At 33.8% G+C, this 20,820-nt stretch overlaps 1 protein-coding gene across 3 annotated transcripts in view; it reads right to left on the bottom strand.

Moving 5' to 3' along the window:
* The window catches only part of SCAF8 (SR-related CTD associated factor 8), a 210,797-nt gene that overhangs the window by 130,628 nt on the left and 59,349 nt on the right, over positions 1-20,820 (bottom strand). For all 3 annotated transcript variants that reach the window (XM_044671741.1, XM_044671740.1, XR_006506054.1), the window contains exons 4-9: positions 17,070-17,231; positions 11,652-11,808; positions 10,924-11,054; positions 6,579-6,755; positions 2,112-2,191; positions 399-516 (exon numbers count right to left, since the gene is read on the bottom strand). In XM_044671741.1, the coding sequence (XP_044527676.1) occupies positions 399-516; positions 2,112-2,191; positions 6,579-6,755; positions 10,924-11,054; positions 11,652-11,808; positions 17,070-17,231 (825 nt within the window). The remainder of the gene's footprint in view (positions 1-398; positions 517-2,111; positions 2,192-6,578; positions 6,756-10,923; positions 11,055-11,651; positions 11,809-17,069; positions 17,232-20,820) is intronic.

Below are 20,820 nucleotides of genomic sequence, written 5' to 3'. Positions count from 1 at the left end.
TAGATCCTCTACATTCTGGGAAGGAATAAACTAATAAAATTATGGTAAAGAAGCAGAATGGAAGAGTATGGATAGAGAGCTAGCCTCAAGAGTTCTGCATTTGACTTACTGACTTGTATGACTATGGGCAAGCCATTCATCCCAGTGCTCCATAAACTCTCTACCTTGATAGAGTTCTCTCATAGGACATTTTTTTATTTACACCACTGAAACTAAATCTCTAGGATCCAGTTCTCCATGCCTCTATCTCTTCCCAAAAATATGGTAAAGTGATAAGAAAGCATGCTAAAAAGCTCAATTTATAATGCTTTAACCAAAATTGAATTAACAATATTCATAGTTAATTTCTAGTAGAGGTGAAGTAATAACTCTAAGGACCACAAGATGGGGTTATATACCTTCTGAGGTTGCTGCTGTTCCAGGAGCTGCTGTCGAAGATGCTCAAGATTTTGTTGTTGTAGTTGTTCTGCTAACTGATGAAAAATCGAGTTGTTTACAGACTCTGAAACATGAGAGCTAAAAAAGAAAAAAATAACAATGTGACAAATTCTACAACTGGATGAAAAAAGTTTTCTAATTAAAAAAGACCACAAATGTTCAATTCAATAAAACATCTATATATATAAAACTATAAATGAGTTCATTAGTATGAAATCTGAAGGGAAATATTTTTCATGAACAATACTCAATAGGATTCTGAATGAAGTTTTTAGAAATTTCTATATCTAGAAAATTTTATAATTGTGGTTAAAGTAATATTTGCTGCATTAAAGCTTGGCAAAAATAGTAAAGGAATTTAGCTATAATGACTGTTTTATATCTTCTGAAGAGCAGGAGACTTAGCTTGACTTCTATTGACCACAAGTTTCATTATGAACTGATGATTGACCCAAAAAAACCCTAACACAATTTTAAGCTGATTAGTAGAAATACTCAGTGTCCAATTCAAGATTTGGTAGTAGTTTCATCATATAATAACATAATTATTAAATACCAAGTCAATAAGAGGAATATTAAATTAGAATATGCCAAGAAGAAGGCAACAATCATGTTGAAAGAATATAAAGTCACACAGAAAACAAATAATGACAATTGGTTATATTTATCCTGGAAGAGAAAGGCCTATGAGATATGACAGCTGTCAAAGTATCTGAAGGTCTGTCAAAAGTAGTTCTACATTTCAGTAAAATGGAAAATTAAAACCAATATAGAAGCAGAATTCAGCTTAACATAACAAAGACACTTCTAATAATAAAAGCTGTCTTGTATAGAATGGGCTGTTACTGGAGGTCAATCTGTCAAGAGTTGCTGAATTGCTTTTCCCTGTGAGGATAAGGTGGGCAAGATGACCTGCAAGGTTTTTTTCTACTCTTAACTAAAAATATAAAGCTCATCTTCCAAAAGTTTCCTTCTTCCCACTTCTCACAGCCTGTTGTATTCCAAAAATGCTGTCTGGGAGGTATCTTACTGTTGATATTACAAGTGAGAAAGCTTTTCCCACTGTTCAAAATGGTTTCCCAACAGTTTAATATTTGAAAGTCTAATTTGGTAGGAGGGCTGCTTATTGGTTCCTTGGATAAAATCCTGGGCCTAGAGTGAAGACTTAAGTTCAAATCAAGCCTTAGATCTTTCTAGCTCAGTGACGCTGGGCAATTCCATTTCCCATGATTGTTCAGTATACTCATCTATAAAATGAGCTGGAGAAGTAAATGGTAAACCACTCCAATATCTTTGCCAAGAAATCCCAAAAGATATCATGAAGAGTTGGATATAACTGAAAAACAACTAAAGAATAACAACAAATACAACAGGAAAATAATGCATTAGTTTCTTTTGGTGCTGAGTTCCTCATTGTTCAAGAAATGATCTTGACTAGGTCTCCAAGCCCTTACAAAGAACAGGTAGTCAAAGCAGCACAGACATGTGTAGTTAACTACTGAGGCTTAAGTTCCTCAACCTGAAGCTAAACAGTTCCCCAACCTACCAGTTCAAATTAATTCAGGAAACATTTATTATCAACCAGTTAAGATGACAAAAGGTTATCTAAAACTGAAACATTTTTTTCTGATATAATTTTGCTCAAAATTAAAAAGGAAAATGTAGTGTCTTACAGCTGGGAAGATGGAGTTTCTTTTTTAGCTTCTTCACTGCGTTCAGAATCTTCTCCAAAATCAAATCTATCCATCAACTTCTGGGAAAAATGAAAAAATTATTAGAAGATTGGGCATCATGGCTAATGTTAACTCTAAGATCAAAATGATATATCAAGATTTCTGCTTTTTAAAATAAAATATCCCATTTAAAGAACCGAGGATTTAAGTAATCAAAACGAATAGTCTCTATCACTGCTAATATTTTCAGATCTTATAGTTTTAGGAAAGCAATCTGTCTATAAAATATGAACACTTATAAAATGAGTTGTCCAAATATAACAGGCAAAATCAGACATGGAACCAAACAGTAAAATTTCTATGTAGACATTGAAGAAGCCTATAAATTAACATTTCTTTTTAAATAAAAAAAATTTTTTTAATGAATTACAAAAAACTGCATTTACAAAATTGCTTAAGTACAATATATCACCCAAATACATTCATGGTATGTTGTAAACGGGTTATTGTTAAGAGAAGCAGTATGGTATAATAGAAAGTAATCAATATTTAGGAGGTCTGAGTTCAAGTCCTGATCATGACCCTTATTATGAAGTCACTTCACGATGACAGATGCTAGTTTCCTAATACTGTAAGATAGGAATAATAACACTTATACTACTGCTTTGCAAGGAAATCATACTGTAAACCTCAAAGAACTATATAAATATTAACAATTATTGAAATCTTATTTTATATTTTAATCTCAATTTAACTGAACAGTTCAATATTAGCCAATTTTAAGTAAATCTGAGACTGGAAGTGGAAATTGTGACTAATGAACCAGCACTATTATTAGGAATACATTTTGAAAAACAACAGTTTGATTCAGAGGAATAAGTATCTACTTTTAAAAAATGCATTTTTTAAAAGCTTCATTTTGAAATATAAAAACATATCCTATACCAGGGGTTGGCAACGTATGGCTCTTTCTGCAGGAGCCATAAAGTCAATTTTTTTTCAGGCACTGTTACAGGAGCGCACACTGAGAGCACTAACAGATGAATTGCGGCACAGTAACTAACAGATTACGCATGACACCATGCGTCACATGATACGTCGTCATGATGTCACACGTCACGTACCGCGACTATCTCCTAAGATAGAAGGCTCCTCATTGATATTGCTGCGCGAGACGAATCCTGGTCTTTAGTTCAGCTTGATAGGTGTGCTGTGTGTTCCTCCTTCTGCCCTCCTTTTACTCTTTCCACACCTGTTACTGACATCTTGGGGTTCTGTATAGTGATTGATCACTTTTTTATCCATTCTCTACCCCTCTGCCTCTGATTTACATGGTTTTATCTCAGTGTATTTTATACATTTACAATCCATCCCTGGAACTGTCTCACTTGTTTTACCTATTCTGGGGCTATATTGATTTTTCAGTAAGGACACTGCCTTGTTTGTTACTACCTCTATTAATGGGGTCTGTACTCCCTATTTGTGGGATTGTTATTGTTTTTAACTTTTCTATCTGCTCTTAAAGGGGAACTATAGTCAGATTACATCTTTACATATGCTTCATTAGTGAGAAGCATTTCTCCCCAGTAGTTGTTTCATTTGATACAGAATGACTGAGTAGGCAGCATTGATAAACACCTATACAGGAAATGTGTGTGATGTGTCCTGGCCAGTTTTCCATGAAAAGGTACCCTCCTCCCCCACTACTTACTAATGCCTGCATACAAGTCATGCTATTTTCTGTAATCTCCTGATCTCCTACTTAATTTATGTGGCCAAATGGCTTAACCAGCAGGCCAACAGCTTTTTTTCTTCTGTTTCCTGACCTGAGAGAGGGAGAGGAAAAAGTATTCTTCCCTGAATTTTTCTCTCTTTATTTCAGCAATTTTCTTAGTGTAAAGGAGTTTTATATGTATGTGTACAGTTATATCAGTACTAAAGTGCCCCATTAAGTCTTGTTTTTTGATTAATAAGATAGCTTGAATTGGATGTTTTTCTTTCTTTTTGCTTTCACAGCTGGAGAAGGGGACAGGCCCTTGCTGGTTTTAACTTCAGATTTTCTAATTAAACTGAACTGCACTTTCCTTCCTTTTAATAAAGTAGTCAGCTAACTAATTGCAGAAACCCTTTTATTGAAGAAGATGGCTAAAAGAAGAAGAGGAGTATTAAAGGATGATGAGTATCGTACTTCTGTCCAGAAATGTAGTGGAGAGAGCAGGTTCTACAGTGTGTCTAATATGCAATGAAAAAATTTCATCGACGAAATGGTCAAATATAAAGCGACACTTTGACCTACGCCATACTACATTTGCATCGAAATATCCTGCGGGGGACAGCAGGAAGAAAGCATGTGAAGAGCTACTGTGCAGAGTGCAAGCTAGTCAGCAGCAACTCCATGTTTGGACCCAACAAGGTGACTGGAATTCAGCTAGCTTTGCTGCTACTTTAGCAATTGTGAGAAACGGAAAGCCATTCACACAGATGGGGAGTATGCCAAAATATTCATGCTTGATGTTGCCAATGAACTTTTTGATGACTTTTCAGATAAAGACAAGATAAACAAATAAAAGGCATGCCTCTGTCGGCAAAAACTGTTCACAATCATACAATAATGATGGCAAATCAAATTGAGGAAACACAACTGAAGGACATAAATGCAGCACTATTCTTTTCTCTCTCTGTGGATGAGTCAACAGACATAAGCCATTTATCCCAGTTCAGTGTGATTGCAAGGTATGTTGTCGGTGACACACTGCATGAGGAAAGTCTTGCTGTTTTGCCTTTGAAAGGGACAACAAGAGGGAAGGATTTATTCAAGTCTTTCACTGAGCTCGCCAATGAAAAAAAATCTACCGATGGATAAACTTATTTCAGTGTGTACTGATGGTGCTCTGTGCATGGTGGGGAAAAACAGAGGATTCGTAGTGCTTCTTCGTGAACATGAAAAGAGACCCATCCTAAGTTTTCACTGCATCCTACACATCAAGAGGCACTTTGTGCTCAGATGTGTAGCGAGCAGCTTGGTGAGGTGATGTCGCTGGTCATTCAGGTGGTCAATTTTATTGTTACCCGAGCTTTTAAATGATAGCCAATTTAAAACACTGCTGGAAGAATTTGGGAATAATTATTCTGGTCTTCTTCTGCACAGCAATGTGCGTTGGTTGTCAAGAGGGAAGGTGCTCAACCATTTCACAGCTTGTCTGAGCGAAATCTGGACTTTTCTTGAAATGAAAAATGTCAAGCATCCTGAGTTAGCCAACACTGAGTGGCTCCTGAAGCTCTACTATCTTGTAGACATAACTTAACATCTGAACCAGCTCAGTGTGAAAATGAAAGGCGTTGGAAATACAGTCTTACCCCTTCAACAAGCAGTGTTTGCATTTGGAAATAAGCTAGAACTCTTCATCACTGACATTGAAACAGGTCATTTACTACACTTTGAAAAACTGTGACAGTTTAAAGATGCAAGCACAACAAGTGACCCTACTCAACATCTTGATCTTCAACAGCTAGCGGGCTTCACATCTAATCTTCTGAAGTCATTCAAAGTGCGCTTTGGAGAATTTCATGAGCGCACTTGGCTTTTTAAAGTTCATAACCCATACACACTAGTGTGCAGTAGACAGTGTTGACCTGAGTTATATCCCCGGTGTCTCCGTCAGAGATTTTGAACTTCAAGTTGTTGATCTGAAGGCCTCAGACATGTGGGTGAATAAGTTCAAGTCACTGAATGAAGATTTGTAAAGACTTGCACGACAGCAAACAGAGTTGGCAAGCAATCACAAGTGGGGAGAAATGAAAAATCTTCAACCTGCGGATCAGCTGATTGTCAAAACTTGGAACGCTCTTCCTGTCACATACCACACACTGCAGCGTGTGAGTATTGCTGTACTGACAATGTTTGGCTCTGTGTGTGCATGTGAGCAGTCTTTCTCACATCTAAAGAACATTAAGACCAATCTAAGATCACGTTTAACAGATGGAAGTCTCAATGTCTGCATGAAGCTTAACCTCACCACATATCAACCAGACTACAAATCCATCAGCAAAACCATGCAGCACCAGAAGTCACATTAATGGTAAGAAATACTTTATTCATCATTGGTTAGCACATAATGACACTAAAAATAGTTCAGAGACTTATTGTTCTTACATAAAATGCACATATTTACTTGTATGCAGTGTTAAACATATTGTACGGCTCTCACGAAATTACATTTTAAAAAATGTGGCATTTATGGCTCTCACAGTCAAAAAGGCTGCAGACCCCTGTCCTATACCATAAACGTCCAAACCATTACTAAAAGAGGGAATCTGCTTTTAAGTCCAAAACACATTCAAAATGCCCTAATATGGCTCTGATTTTAACACCTAATCAAATAAGTCTTGACAGACAAAAATTATAAATAATCAACAGGATTTTTACTGAAAAACAACATAAGTTAAAATTCTTGTTCTAACGTATACCTTATTAAAAGAGACTGCTTGGTCTAGTGGATTGAGAGTATTGGCTGCTGCAGCTGCAGCTGTAAGTTGTGCTGTCAAGGCCTGCAACTGAACAACAAGACCAGCATCCAGTGCTTGAAGTAGTGAAGGCTGTGGTTTCTGCTGTTGAATCTGTAGTGTTTGTATTAATTGCTGAAGCTAGGAAAATAGAAAAATAATTAAGAAACAAAAACATGATGGAATTTTTAATAAAAACATCCTAACTGGGGCAGCTGGGTAGCTCAGTGGAGTGAGAGTCAGGCCTAGAGACAGGAGGTCCTGGGTTCAAACCCGGCCTCAGCCACTTCCCAGCTGTGTGACCCTGGGCAAGTCACTTGGCCCCCATTGCCCACCCTTGCCACTCTTCCACCTATGAGACAATACACCGAAGTACAAGGGTTAAAAAAAAACAAACAAAAAAAAAAAAAACATCCTAACTACCAAAAAATGTCAATAGGTCACAAGTGGAAGATATTAACTACACTTCCTACACACTCGATTCCATTCATTACAATCTCCTCTTATAGACTGTCCCCTGTATTATTCCCAATCTCTTTCCTCTCTCCTTATCCTGAGGGACTTCTCTGACTTCTTATTGTGAGTGTCAACAAACAACGCTTACATTTCTCATATCATAAAATTTTACTTTACCCTGCTGTGTATTAAAATTATCATTCTATATTTTCTCTTTCACAAACTATGAGACAGAGTCTACCCTCCATTTACTTACTCCCCCACCGTTTCTCTTTCATAGTCTCACCACTCCATTGCCAATGATGTCTTTTCTCAGATGGCTCAGGATGTAGTGGATTACCTTGGCATCTTTGATATGTGACCAAGCTCTAGGTGTTCCTTAGTGCCTGCTTTAACTGTTTTCATGACCACTGGAACAAATTGTTCTTATCTGCCCGTTCCACCCAGGGAAGTCTTCACATGTTTATCATACCTAACTCATATATGGGGTCTTAACCTGGTATAAAACCTTCTACAAAGAAGGTTTTACCATAGTGTGATTGCTTCATGTGCTATAAATTCTTGAAGCCACAGGTGAGAGCTAGGAGAAAGGTAGATACTAAAAGTAGATAAACAGACTTGAAAGGGGCTCAGCAAACCCTCATATCAGAGGTGCTATCTTTTCCTTAACATTCAAACACTCCAATGAAACCATCTACTAAAGCAATGTTGGACTCTGCATCAATGGAGAAGATACCTATAATAATCATGCATTTAGAGTTGAAACTTTCAAAGTTATAGAGTTTAATCCCTTCATTTTTATGCATATGGATATTTAAATGACTTGTCAAAGGTCAAATAAGCAGCAGGTGGTAAAGCTGGGATTAGAATTCAGGCTCTCTGACAATCCAGAATTTTTATATAGTAATGAACTAAAGTGCCTTATATTTATACATCTCTTACAAAGGAATATATTTCTTTGAGAATATATTATCTCAACTAAGTGAATGAAGTTATATCCTAAAAAAACGATGAAAAGAAAGTGACAAATTTCCCCATTCCCCTTCCTTTCACTTCACTCTAAAATTTTTTACACTAGAAAATGTAGCGCATATACCTAAGTTTCCATTCCCACTTTATAAACTGCTATCTAGTTCCTGTCTTCTCTGAGAGTAAGGTAAGTTTGTGTTTAAAAGGCCTTTTTTAACAGGCAAGTTTGTAAATAGGGAAGAAAAAAAAAGGTAGTGATATCAACAGAAAAATTAAAAGGAAAACTTCTTTTTTTTTTTTTTAAAGCAATCTTAATACTTAAGTGTTTAGAACATTTCAGTTAAATAAAGAGTTGAAAAGGCAGCTGGGTGACTCAGTGGATTGAGAGCCAGGCCAAGAGACGGGAGGTCCTAAGTTCAAATCTGGCCTCAGACACTTCCTAGCTGTGTGAATCTGGGCAAGTCACTTGACCACCATTGCCTAGCCCTTACCATTCTTCTGCCTTGGAGCCAATACTTAGTATTGACTCTAAGACAGACAGTAAGGGTTTTTAAAAAAAATTAAAGAGGGGGCAGCTGGGTAGCTCAGTGGAGTGAGAGTCAGGCCTAGAGATAGGAGGTCCTAGGTTCAAACCCGGCCTTAGCCACTTCCCAGCTGTGTGACCCTGGGCAGGTCACTTGACCCCCATTGCCCACCCTTACCACTCTTCCACCTATGAGACAATACACCGAAGCACAAGGGTTTAAAAAAAAATTAAAGAGTTATATAAGTTAATAATCAAAGATCTAATCTCAAAGATTATACTGCAAAAAAAATCCACCATTCAATTTAAAAATTACTGGCAAGGATTTTGCCATCCATCAATACCTCTTTAATGAAAATTTGCCTTTTAATGATAAATCATTACTTATTTAAAGCAAAAGAAAATAATTTTAGTTCATCTAAGATAACTAATTACTGATGTAACTGAAAGGGAAATCTTTTAATTTTTTAATCATTAATGAATATTTGATTTAATGTCTAATAACAATTTAATATATATGAAAGTATGCATGTTGCTGAGGAGACAAAATATGATGATACAATATCTTGTTCTTGATAGCCACAATGTCATTGTGGATGTTAATATTATAAAATGAAAAACTTAATGAAAAACATTTATTAAATTATTGTGTGCAAAGCACTGTATAAGGGCAGGGAATATCAATAAAAGCCACAAAGTGCCTGCCCACTCTTAAGAAATGCACATTCTAATAGAGAGAGAGAATACATACAAAAGATTGTTTTGAAATATTAAGATGCTATAGAAAATGATAAAGAATGCACTGGCTCATCTAAAATGAAGAGTACATTCTGTGGAAACAGGAGAGGTTAAGCTGTCAGATTATGAAGAGCCTTGTATTGCCAGACTAGCAGTAGGATCAATGGGGAACTCTTGAAGGTTTTTAGAGAGGTGAAGAATGTCAAACCTAGTATTTGCGGGGAGATTAAATTTGCCACTAGGTACAGAATAAATTAGAAAGCAGAAGCTGGAAAGGGACATTAATTAGTAGAGTATTATAATTATATGGCAGTGATTGTGATGAGGTCATGGACTAGTGTAGCAATAAAAACAACGAAAAAGATACATTTTTCTACACTGTGCAAGGGACTATTACTGTATTTATTAAAATAGAACGCATTTATCACTCAATCCTACAACATGAACTTAAGGAAAGTGGTTACAGTAATTAAAATAAGCAACAGTAATAAATAGGACACTATTAGAAAAGCCTATAAAGGGAATGAAATGAGATTTATTTTGTACACTAAATTTACATTTCAGAGAAAGGAACAACATATAAGAAAGGAAAGGACAGATTGGGGTTGGTCTGGAATGAGAATAAGAATTGAATTATGGTTTTAGTTCTATTATTGAAATATTTAGGTTTCAAGTTTCCTCAGCTATAAAGTGGAGATAATATCTTAGCTGCTTTCTGTGCAAGGTTAGTTTAGTAGAAACAAGAAAATATATGTGAAAGCAATGTAAAAGTATACAATTATTTGTGTTCAGAAAGAAAGTAAAATTGACAACAAAAAATGATTGAAATCTTAACAAAAAGGAAATGATTACCAATGACATTAAATTTAGTCACTGACTTCTTATAACAGAATAAATATTACTATCAATCAAACTGAAACAAAAGTAATCAAAAGCATTTAAGTAAAACGACTCTAGGCAGACCTATTTAAGCAAGATACTAACACCAAGAAATAAATGGAAAATGGATAAAGGAATAAACACTGACACAAACTATTTCCTGGATAAATTTAACCAAAACAGATCAATCCAAAAACTAAGGAAATCAAAAATAGCTGAAACACTAAGCCAGAAAATAATTCTCTCTGTCATATAGAGATCTATGACAACCAAAGTAATACTGATAGAGAATACAAACTTATTTCTAAAATCTTACAAAAAATGGTGAAAGGTTATAAAAGCAATATAATCACATGAAAGTGAGAAATAATAGCACCTACTATGATGAACCAAAAAAGAAATGGGCATGTCATGCAAAAGGATGAGGAATAGTATACTAATGGCCAGTCTAAAGTTCCAATGTGAAGAGATCAAAAGAAAAGATGTATGCTGGATAGCCATGCTGGATAGATCCCATACTAAGTATTGACAAGAGGTTATATATTAGTCACACAGAATAATGAAGTGTTGAAATCTGAACTAATAGCAACAATAACCATATAAAGGAGACCATGAAAACAACAGTACAGTAATGTCAATGAAAATTATTTTTATATAAACAAATGAGACTCTCTAACACATTTAGTGTTTAACAGTATCTAATATCCTTTGCGTTCATTTTTGTACCAAGATAAGAATACTAACCTGTTGGCCTTGAGGACTTTGTAAAATCTGTGCCACAGCAGCCAGTGTATCTGTATTTGCTATCTGAGATACCCAAGGGTCAGGCAAACCTTGTACCACATTTGCTGGAGTAACAGGTGTCACAGGAGTTCCTTTTTAAAAAAATGAAATATGAAGAATACATACTAAAATTATACTTATTAAGCATTTTCCACATATACATTTTTAATTATACCCAACAAGGTGACATAATTAGAAACCAATAAGTAAACATATTAGTTTTAATAAAGAGATGAATTTGGAGCAATTATTTAATTAAGGATTTTATTTCACAAATGATTTTTCTCAGGGCTCCTGAAAGTACCTTTTTTTTTAAAGCTCTTCTTACTTTACAATTTTCAATTTACAAACTACAATTTAAAATACATTTAATGCATACATTAAGGAAAACCTAATGAGACATGTAAAAGAAAAAACTTTAATTTTATTTATGAAAGTGTTCTCTAAAATTTAAAGTATTTTTCATTTATTCAATAAAGAGAAATTTTTTACCTTTTCTACTTTTTCCATATTTTATTTTTAAATGATCATTTCATAAAAACAATTTTTCTTCCTAACTAAATACTACTGGGAACATTTCTCCATCAGATAACTACTTTACCACCAATGAATAAACATCTGAAAACAAACCAGGATATAAAAAAATTTTATTTAAAAATGCATAATAGAAAAATAATTTCACAAAATACCTGGGGTGTTGTTGCTCATAGATGCTGCTGTACTTGGCAAAACAGGTGTGACAACTGGTGGTGGAATTCCTGCTGCCATATCAAGAAGAGGCTGAATAATTTCACTCTTAAAAACATTATTCTTCTGCCATAAGTTTAGAACCCTGACTATTTTACTCTGGGAAAGAGAAGAAATATAAAACATAATAATTTAAATTTAAAAACTTTCATAATGTACTAATCTTTTATTTATGGAAATATAATTTAGCAACATTTATCTTAAAACAATGTAAACATAGCTAACTTAACTGCTATCTTTATTTAAAGTAGCTTTTGAATTTATGTAGTAAATATTTTATGTCTCAAATCAGATTCTTCCAGTGACTTAAGTTAGTGATAAAGAAGAAACTACACAAGGTGCATTCATTCTGCCATTAGGCTTACCTAAATCTATCTAAAAGAATGGGCAGTAGTCATGTTTTATTCAAGCTCCCCACCCCAGCTCAATGCTAAATAAATAGAATTTTAGATTTGGAAGGTTCTCAGATGTCAGTTAGTCCAACCAGTTCCTGAAAAAAATAAAAAAGTCTGTATAGCAATCAGAAAAAGTGGTTAATCGTCACTTTAAGATAATTAGTGAAAAAGAATTCATTACATGTGTTAAGACAAGCTATTCTACTTTTAGAAAAAGCTATTTACTTTGTAAACATGCCATTTTATAACTTGTACTCATTGTCCCACTTTGACTTTTCAGGTCAATAAGAATGATTCTCATCTTTTACTGATTCCCCCCTCAAAAACTAAAACACAGCTGTAATTCACATGTTTCCAAGTTGATTCTTCACTAGTATCAATAGTTAAATAATTATCATATGGCATGTTCCCAAGTTCTTATCATAATGCTCATTTCTCTAAGTTATAAACATCCTTTCTATATGTACTCACTATTAGTAACTGTTAGCTTTCACAGGTTTCACTGTTATGTCTCTTGGGCTTCAAGACCTACAGTACCAAATTGCCAACTGAAAATTTCAAAATGGATGCCCTAGAGGAATCTCAAATGCAACATGATTCAAAAACACAACTTCTTATTTTTTCCTATCACCTAAAACCTCTTCCAAACTTCCTTTATTCTGGCACCATCCTTTTCTCCACATTTATTTACTCTTTACTATCTCTTACTCCAGATAGCCAATCAGTTGTCAAATTTTGCTATTTCTACCTCTATAAAATCTCTCACATTTGACCTCTTCTCTCTCAACTCACAACTAATTATCTCTTGCCTAGATTGTTGCAATAGCTTCCAAATTGTTCTTCCTGCCTTGTCTTTTCCTACAACAGGTCATCTCCATTTTGCTAATAAAGTATTCTTCCTCAAGCATAGATCTGTATATTTTACTCAACATTACCAATTTTCTCCAGAATCAAATACAAATATTTTTAATGTCCTTCTCAACTTTGCTACAAGTTACCTTTACAGTCTTATTGGACATTATTCTTTCATTCTATGATACAGTAAAACTGGATTTCTGTTACTCATATAAGGCACTCCAGCTCCCATCTCTGCCTTTGGCCACCTCCCAAATTTAAAATGTGTGCCTTTCCTCAACTCTACTTCAAAGAACTTTCTTCCTTCAAGACACACCTAAAGCGCCACTTTTTACATGAAAACTTCCCTTAATGCACTCCTGTACTTACTAAAGCACTCGCCTTCCCAAATTACTTAGCATTTATCCAAATTATTTTAATTTTTATTCTTATAATATGTATATCCATTGTTAGAATGTAACTCTTCATTAGAATGTAATTGTTAGGGATTATTTCATTTTTGCATTTATAAACTGAGTATACCTAGTATAAAGCAGAAGTTTAATAAATGCTAACTTATTAATTCCTAAAATATAGAGTATTGAGCACAATACTCTAGATGTGGTCTGATCAAAGCTAAGAATGGTAAAACTATCTCTTCCAGAGTCCTACCTTTCTTAAAATAATCCAAAAGGAATAACAACTAATGTCACCTAGTGGCTTGTAGTGGAAAGAACAATGTGAACCAAATAGAGACAATGCAGAGCTAATGAACTTTTTTCTTCCTGCTTTCTCTGCAAAAGAGAATGATTTGTGGATTATAAATGGCAGGGTTAAAATAGCCAATATGAAACTGACATAATATAGTATCTATGTGCTCATCATGAGTTCAAGTCACTAAGTCCAAATAAAGTATTTAAGTACTAAAAAACTGGCAGATGGTTTCTCCAGATCATTGTCAATGATCTATGAAACATCAAAGAAAAAGGGGGGAGAGGAAATAAACATTGGAGAAGGACAAATACGTTGTTGAGTTTTCAAAAGGAGAAGAGAAAAAAGCTTGAAAACTAGAGGTTAGCCAAATTCTAGAATGTCTTACTTAAGAGGATGGTTAATAAACATATACAAAAAGAAGCAATATTCACAGAAAGCAAAGGTATAGATATAATTGACCCTTTTTTGTAAAGCATTTTGACAAATTCTCATGCTACTCTTATAAACAAGTTAGGGAAAAGAATAGTTTAGGATAAACTCAAAACTGATTGAATGCCAGATGAAAGAATTACTCATTAATGACACAATGTTAACTTTAAAGAAAGTCTGAAATGGAAGGAAATGTACATGAACATGGATAAAAAGCTCAGATGGGATCCTTAATGAATTTTGCAGACCATGTAAGGATAAGAGGGATAAAATGTTAGATATCAAGATCTAAAATCTCAATAAGGTTAGAAAATTGGGCTGATAGTCTTAAAATGAAATGTTATACTAATAAATGAAAAGTTTTACACTCAGAATTAGAACAATGGTACAAAAGAAGGGAAACCTTGGCTAGATGATCTTTGGTCTAAATAAATAATGAGGTTTTAAAGGACTTCAGGTTCAATATTGGTCAAAAGTGTGAAATGACAAATCCATTCCCGACCCTGCCCCCCAATAACCCTCTCCATGCAAATCTGATGTCAAGCTGCACTGACAGAGACATTATGGCCAACATTATGAAAGGAGTAGCTATGTTGTCCTGAGTCCTGGTCAGACCACATCTAGAATACTGTGTATAATTTGAAGCACTGCATTTTGGAAGCACATTTTTAATCTGAAGACAGTTCAGAAAAAAGCAATCAGAATAGTGAAGTACTTTAATCTCATGTTACATAAAAATCATTTGAGGGAACTGAGAATGTTTGGCCTTACAAGAGGCATGTTAGCTGTGTTTAAGTATCTGAGTCACACATGGCACTCATATATTTTTGAATCAACAACTAAAACTCAGAAAAAAATTATTTTAATAATAATTATCTTCCTTGATTCATGATCAAACTCCACACAGGACCAGGTCCAACAAAATCTAATAACTTTATTCTTGTTTAAATTTACCATTTTTTCCCCTTGTTCCCAAATCTAATCTCAGTTTAATGAATATTTTCATTCTCATTCTCTCTCTCTCTCTCTCTCTCTCTCTCTCTCTCTCTCTCTCTCTCTCTCATCTATAATCAACCACTATACAAAAAACTAATATTAAACATGTATGTATCTTCCCCTATATTATTACTCCATTAACACTATAACTGTTATTCTCTTAATGACGCTTCAAGTCATTTTGACTTCTTCATATATATGCAGAGACATCCCATCTCTGCAAGGTCTACTAATTCTTCCTTATTTGTAAGTAGCAATGATTTCTCTTTATCAAACTACACATGTTTCTGAAAAAACAAATGTGTGTATGATGAATACTGTGTTGGTATAACCATGTCCAGTCTATACTTTCAATCTTCCCATAGACTTGGTACAAATTTGCTACATTGAATATTATTTCCTAAATCATACCTTCTTCCTCAATCTCATTTCTGCAACTATGGTCAACTCTCTGTCAACAATTGCCCTGCCCTTTGTCCTATCAACATCTCCATACCTCCATTCTAGACAAATACTATTATCCTGTACACCTAGACCTGGTCATGCTAGAACTTGTTAATCATTCACAGAAAACAAAGAAAATCCTTAAGCCTATGGGAATTCCAATGATCCATTTTCAATTCTTTTTTTACTGTTGGATTACACAAATTTCCTGACTTAATTAAATCTTTATTTTAGATCCTGACACTACTTACTACTCAGGTTACTACTTAGTTTATATTTGACTGCTATCAATTTCTTATGCCTGCTGGGTCTTTTAAGACATCTCTCAGCTCTACTCTAGATTTAGATGCTTACCCTAAATTCACAACTATTGTCTCATACTATTTTTAAGATTCAAGATTTTTTTGTATTGCATCAAAACTTATTTTCAAATATTATAACCAAAAGCACTCCAGGTCCTTCTCAGTATCTTGTAGCAACTGCGAAATACCTCTAGAGATTTTGATGTTCATATGTAAAATAAGGATAATATTATTTGCATTACCTAACTCTCATGTTAAGATAAGCAAATTGTATTTTTAGTTTAATTTCAGTATTATTTAATATTCATTTCCTTCCACATGCTGATACACTTCTGTATATATTACAAAGAATCTAAACCAGTTTAAAACAAGTTTTACTTTGGTATTAGTAAACAAATAAGAATGTTTTGTGTTTATGAGATTTTGAATTCACATCTTTTACTCCAAATCCAGTGTCATTTACACATTATTATTTGCCTATACTAAAACACTATTAAAGAAAAGCATTACAGGAGGCAGCTGGGTGGCTCGGTGGATTGAGAGCCAGGCCTAGAGATGGGAGGTTCTAAATTCATATCTGGCCTCAGACACTTGCACCTGTGTGACCCTAGTCACTTGACCTCCAATGCCTAGGCCTTACCACTCTTCTATCTTAGAACCAATACACAGCATCGTTTCTAAGATATAAAGAAAGGTTTCTTTTTAAAAAAGCATTACAAATATTACAATGGCAAAAACAATTTTTAAAAGGCAAGTCTCTAAAAAACTGTACTTGTCTGATACTTTTAACTTTTCAGTGAATATACCTAAAAAAAGGAGAGCTGTCTAGGTCACCATTTGGGCAAGTAAACATATCCAAAAAAAAAAAATGCTTGAAAACACTTTAAAACGACTTATCCTTTTAAATAAAAAGGCCATGGGCATTGGTCAAAAATGATCAATATTCTGTTCAATACGGCTATTTCATAATAAAGATCTACTTCAAGTGTTCTTAACATTTTCTATGTTAGTGACCCCTGTTATGGTCTGATGAAGCAGAATATTACTGTGGTTTATTTCCTCCACTCACAATTGAAGGAAATGCTAAAATTTCAGTTATAGGTTAGTTAAAAATATATATAATTTCCCGCCCCCTCCAAGTTCCTGGATCCTGTGAAATTTATTTGCTAACCTCTTGAAGGAGAAGTCCACAAATTAAGATTCCTATGATAAGTAATCCTCCCCCCCCCCCCAAATAATAGCATACCTTGTCATCACCAGGGCAACGATATAAATTCTGAAAAGTGCTAATGATGTTATTACTAAATCTGGGTGCAAACACATCCTTTTCTTGACCAAACTGATGTCGCGATTGTCGTACAATGGAGTCAATAACATAAAGCCCAGGTACCTTATATTCTGGTTTACACTAGAAAAGAGAAGAAAGAAAGGGAGGCAAAATTTTAAATCTCATGACAAAGTATCATAAATTCTATACAAACGATAAAATTGTAATTTGGGCATAAGTTATTAGTTTGTAGCTCTTCTTAACAGCAGGAAAAACACTTGAACCTTAGGAACATGCTAGTCTGGTAGGAGATTAGCTGATAATATAAAGAGCAAAGTCTAAAAATGTAAGGACAATATTTATTTTCATCTAATAGTTTTAACAACAAGAATCATTCGTGGCTATTGTATATACATGTACTGACAGTGTCTAAAACGCAGTTTTAAGTTTAAATATACTTAAGACAAAACTATGATAATGAAGAGAGTCAATTCAGTAAAAAGAAAGATCAAGTAAATAAATAAGAGAATCTCTGAGAAATACATCCAGTATGTATCCTATTTCTCCTAAAACTTCAAATGAATTAGATCACAGATTTCTATACTGGCATTAGGGAAAATTTTTTTTAGATAAATATCACAGAATTGCGACCACATTGTTCAACATAAAGACACTTAATAAATGTTTACCAGCTGAAAAATAGGATAATTCATAATCAAAGTTGTTTTAAATCTATTAACCAACAATCCAAAAGTTATTTTCAAAGTGGCATGTTTCTAAAAACAGCTATAGTGGTATTTCTCCCAAATTGTAAAGAACTCAATATAAAAGACTTGCCATCTGAGGTAATAAGTTCCTCATAAAGCATTACTATATTGTACTTTTTATCCACATGATAATAATAAGACTACACTGTTTGTTTCATCAGTAATAGTTAATGGATAATACCTTATAAGTTGAAAAAAACTGTTGTAGTTTAATGAGGACAGATAATAAAATTGATTAAAGACAATTTTTGCAAAATTCTACTCATTCAAATAAAATTTCAACAAGTGAAAATAAATGAAGGTTTACCTGGAAATTATATGAGTTTGAATACACCTTTTTAAACATGGTTTCTTCAAACATGGTTATTATTTGTGCTGTTCAAATTACTAGTTGCTATGTTACATTTTTTAGAAACTGAGGGAAAACAGTTCTTTTTTCTGTGAAAATACATTCATCTGCACCAGCCTATCTGCTTAGTATAATCCAGTCATAAACTACAATAAATTTACAGTAGAGTATAAACTAAAAAACTTATTTATTTTAACAATATAACTTCACAATAAAATCTTATAATCTTAATAATTACCAACAGTAAGTAGTACCGATAAGTAACATTAATATAGTTTTTTCTATGTGCCAGGCACAGCTGATCTCCAGAACAACTGGAATAAGGATTATTATAAGGGAGAAGAGGCATCATTGGTGCAGCCATGAATCGGTATGATCATTTTGGAAAGCAATCTGAAATTATATGAACTGACTAAAATATCAGTCACTTTAATGCAGAAATTCCACTATCAGATTTATACTCAAGTAAGATAACTGGTAAGAAGAAAATCTCTATATACATCAAAATATTCATAGTAGTATTTATTGTGGTAAGAAACAAATGGAATTAAGGTAAACATCTATCAATTTAGGAATGGCTAAATAAATTGTGCTGCATAAATATAGAAGAATATTTTGTTCAGTCATATTCAACTTCCATAACTCCATCCAAGGTTTTCTTAGCAAAGATACTGAAGTAGTTTGCCATTTCCTTATCTAGTTAATTCGACGGATGAGAAAACTAGAGCAAACAGGATTAAGTGACTTGCCCAGAGTCACACAGTTAATGTGTGAGGCCAAATTTGAACTCAGGTTTTTCTGACTCCAGGCTGAACATTCCAACTATAGGATGACTACAGAGACACATAAGGTCTACATAATCTCATGCAGAATGAAATAAACAGAGCCAAGTAAAAAAATTATATGACCACAACAATGTAAATGGAAAGATCAAAGAGAATGGTAAAAAATTATAAAAGATTAGCCTGATTTCAAAAAAGGAAGTTGAAAGAGATGCCCATCCCACTCTCTGTGAAGAGATAGGAAGTTCAGAAGTGTGCTAGATTTGACTTTGCAATGTAGTGATCATTTTATAGCTTTTTTTTGTCTTCTTCCATTTTCCCCCTTAAAAATATTTATTTACAAGGTTGGATCTCTAGGAGATGTGAAGTTGCAAGAAATGTTATTAAGGAAAAAGCAAATATCAGTAAAAATTTTATTTTTAAAAAGAATTGATATTTAACATAATATTAGAAATGCAAGCAATAGCAATAAGAGAAGACAAAGAAAGTGAAGGAATCATAATGGGCAAAGAGGTAATAAAACTACCACCTTTTGCAGACAATATAATGGTATCGCAATAGTGGATAGTGGAAAAGTCCAGAAATTCAACCAAAAAAGTTAGTTGAAACTATCAGTAATTTTAATAAAGTTGCAGAATATAAAATAAACCCACATAAATCATCCGCATTTTAATACGTTACTAATAAAGTCTTACAAGAAGAGAGAGAAATACTCCATTTAAAATAATCACAGAAAGAATAATACTGGGTATTGACATGCCAAAACAAACCCAGGAACTATACAAACATAATTATAAAACACTTTTTACACAGTCAGATCAAAATAGTTTGAGAAATGATAACTCTTCATAGATGGGGAGAGCCAACATAATCAAAATGACTACCCTGCCTAAGCCAATCTACGTATTCAATGCTATTCCCACTTAACTAAAAAAAATATATCTTATTGAGCTAGAAAAATAAAAACAAAAATCAAAAATAGCAAAAGAATAGGGAAAAATGTAAAGGAAGTCTAGCAGAACCAGATTTTTAAGCTGTATTATAAAGCAGTAATTATCAAAACTACCTGGTATCAGCTAAGAAATAGAAAAGTAGATAGATCAGTGGAACAGGATATATGTACTGCAAATAGTAGAAAAAGACTAGAGTAATTTTGAATTTGACAAAAATATAGATTCAGGCTTCCATAGTAAGACATCACTATTTGGCAAAAATTGCTGGGACAAATGAAAAGTAGTTTGGCAGAAACTAGGCATAGGCCAAAATCTTAACACCATTCACTAAGATCAAAATGGATAATTTAGACATAAAAAGGAGTTATAAGCAAATTAGAATGAAGTAAAATATTACTTTTCAGATTTATGGATATGAGGAATGTATAAGTAAACAAAAGATGGAGAGTATTGAGATATAAAATGGATGGCTCTGAGCACATTAAACTGAAAAGGTTTTTTTTTTTTTTACAAATAAGACAAATGTTACCAAAATTAGGAAAGCAGAAAACTGGGGGTAAATTTTTCATAGGCTCTCAGATCTGAAGGTCTTATATCTAAAATATATATAGAGGGGCAGCTGGGTAGCTCAGTGGATTGAGAGCCAAGCCTAGAGACTGGAGGTCGTAGGTTCAAATCTGACCTCAAACACTTCCCAGCTATGACCCTGGACAAGTCGCTTGACCCCCATTGCCTACCCTTACCACTCTTCTGCCTTGAATCCAATACACAGTATTAACTCCAAGACGGAAGGTAAGGGTTTTTAAAAAAAAAAAAAGGAAGCAAAAGTGAGGGAAGTAGAAAGGTATCCATGTGGGGGTATCATGGCAAAGTCTGAAG

This window comes from Gracilinanus agilis, chromosome 4, assembly GCF_016433145.1.
Source record: "Gracilinanus agilis isolate LMUSP501 chromosome 4, AgileGrace, whole genome shotgun sequence".
NCBI classification, from domain to species: Eukaryota; Metazoa; Chordata; class Mammalia; order Didelphimorphia; family Didelphidae; genus Gracilinanus; species Gracilinanus agilis.
The sequence above is the reverse complement of the archived record's forward strand: the minus strand, read 5'-3'. Positions and strand labels throughout refer to the sequence as shown.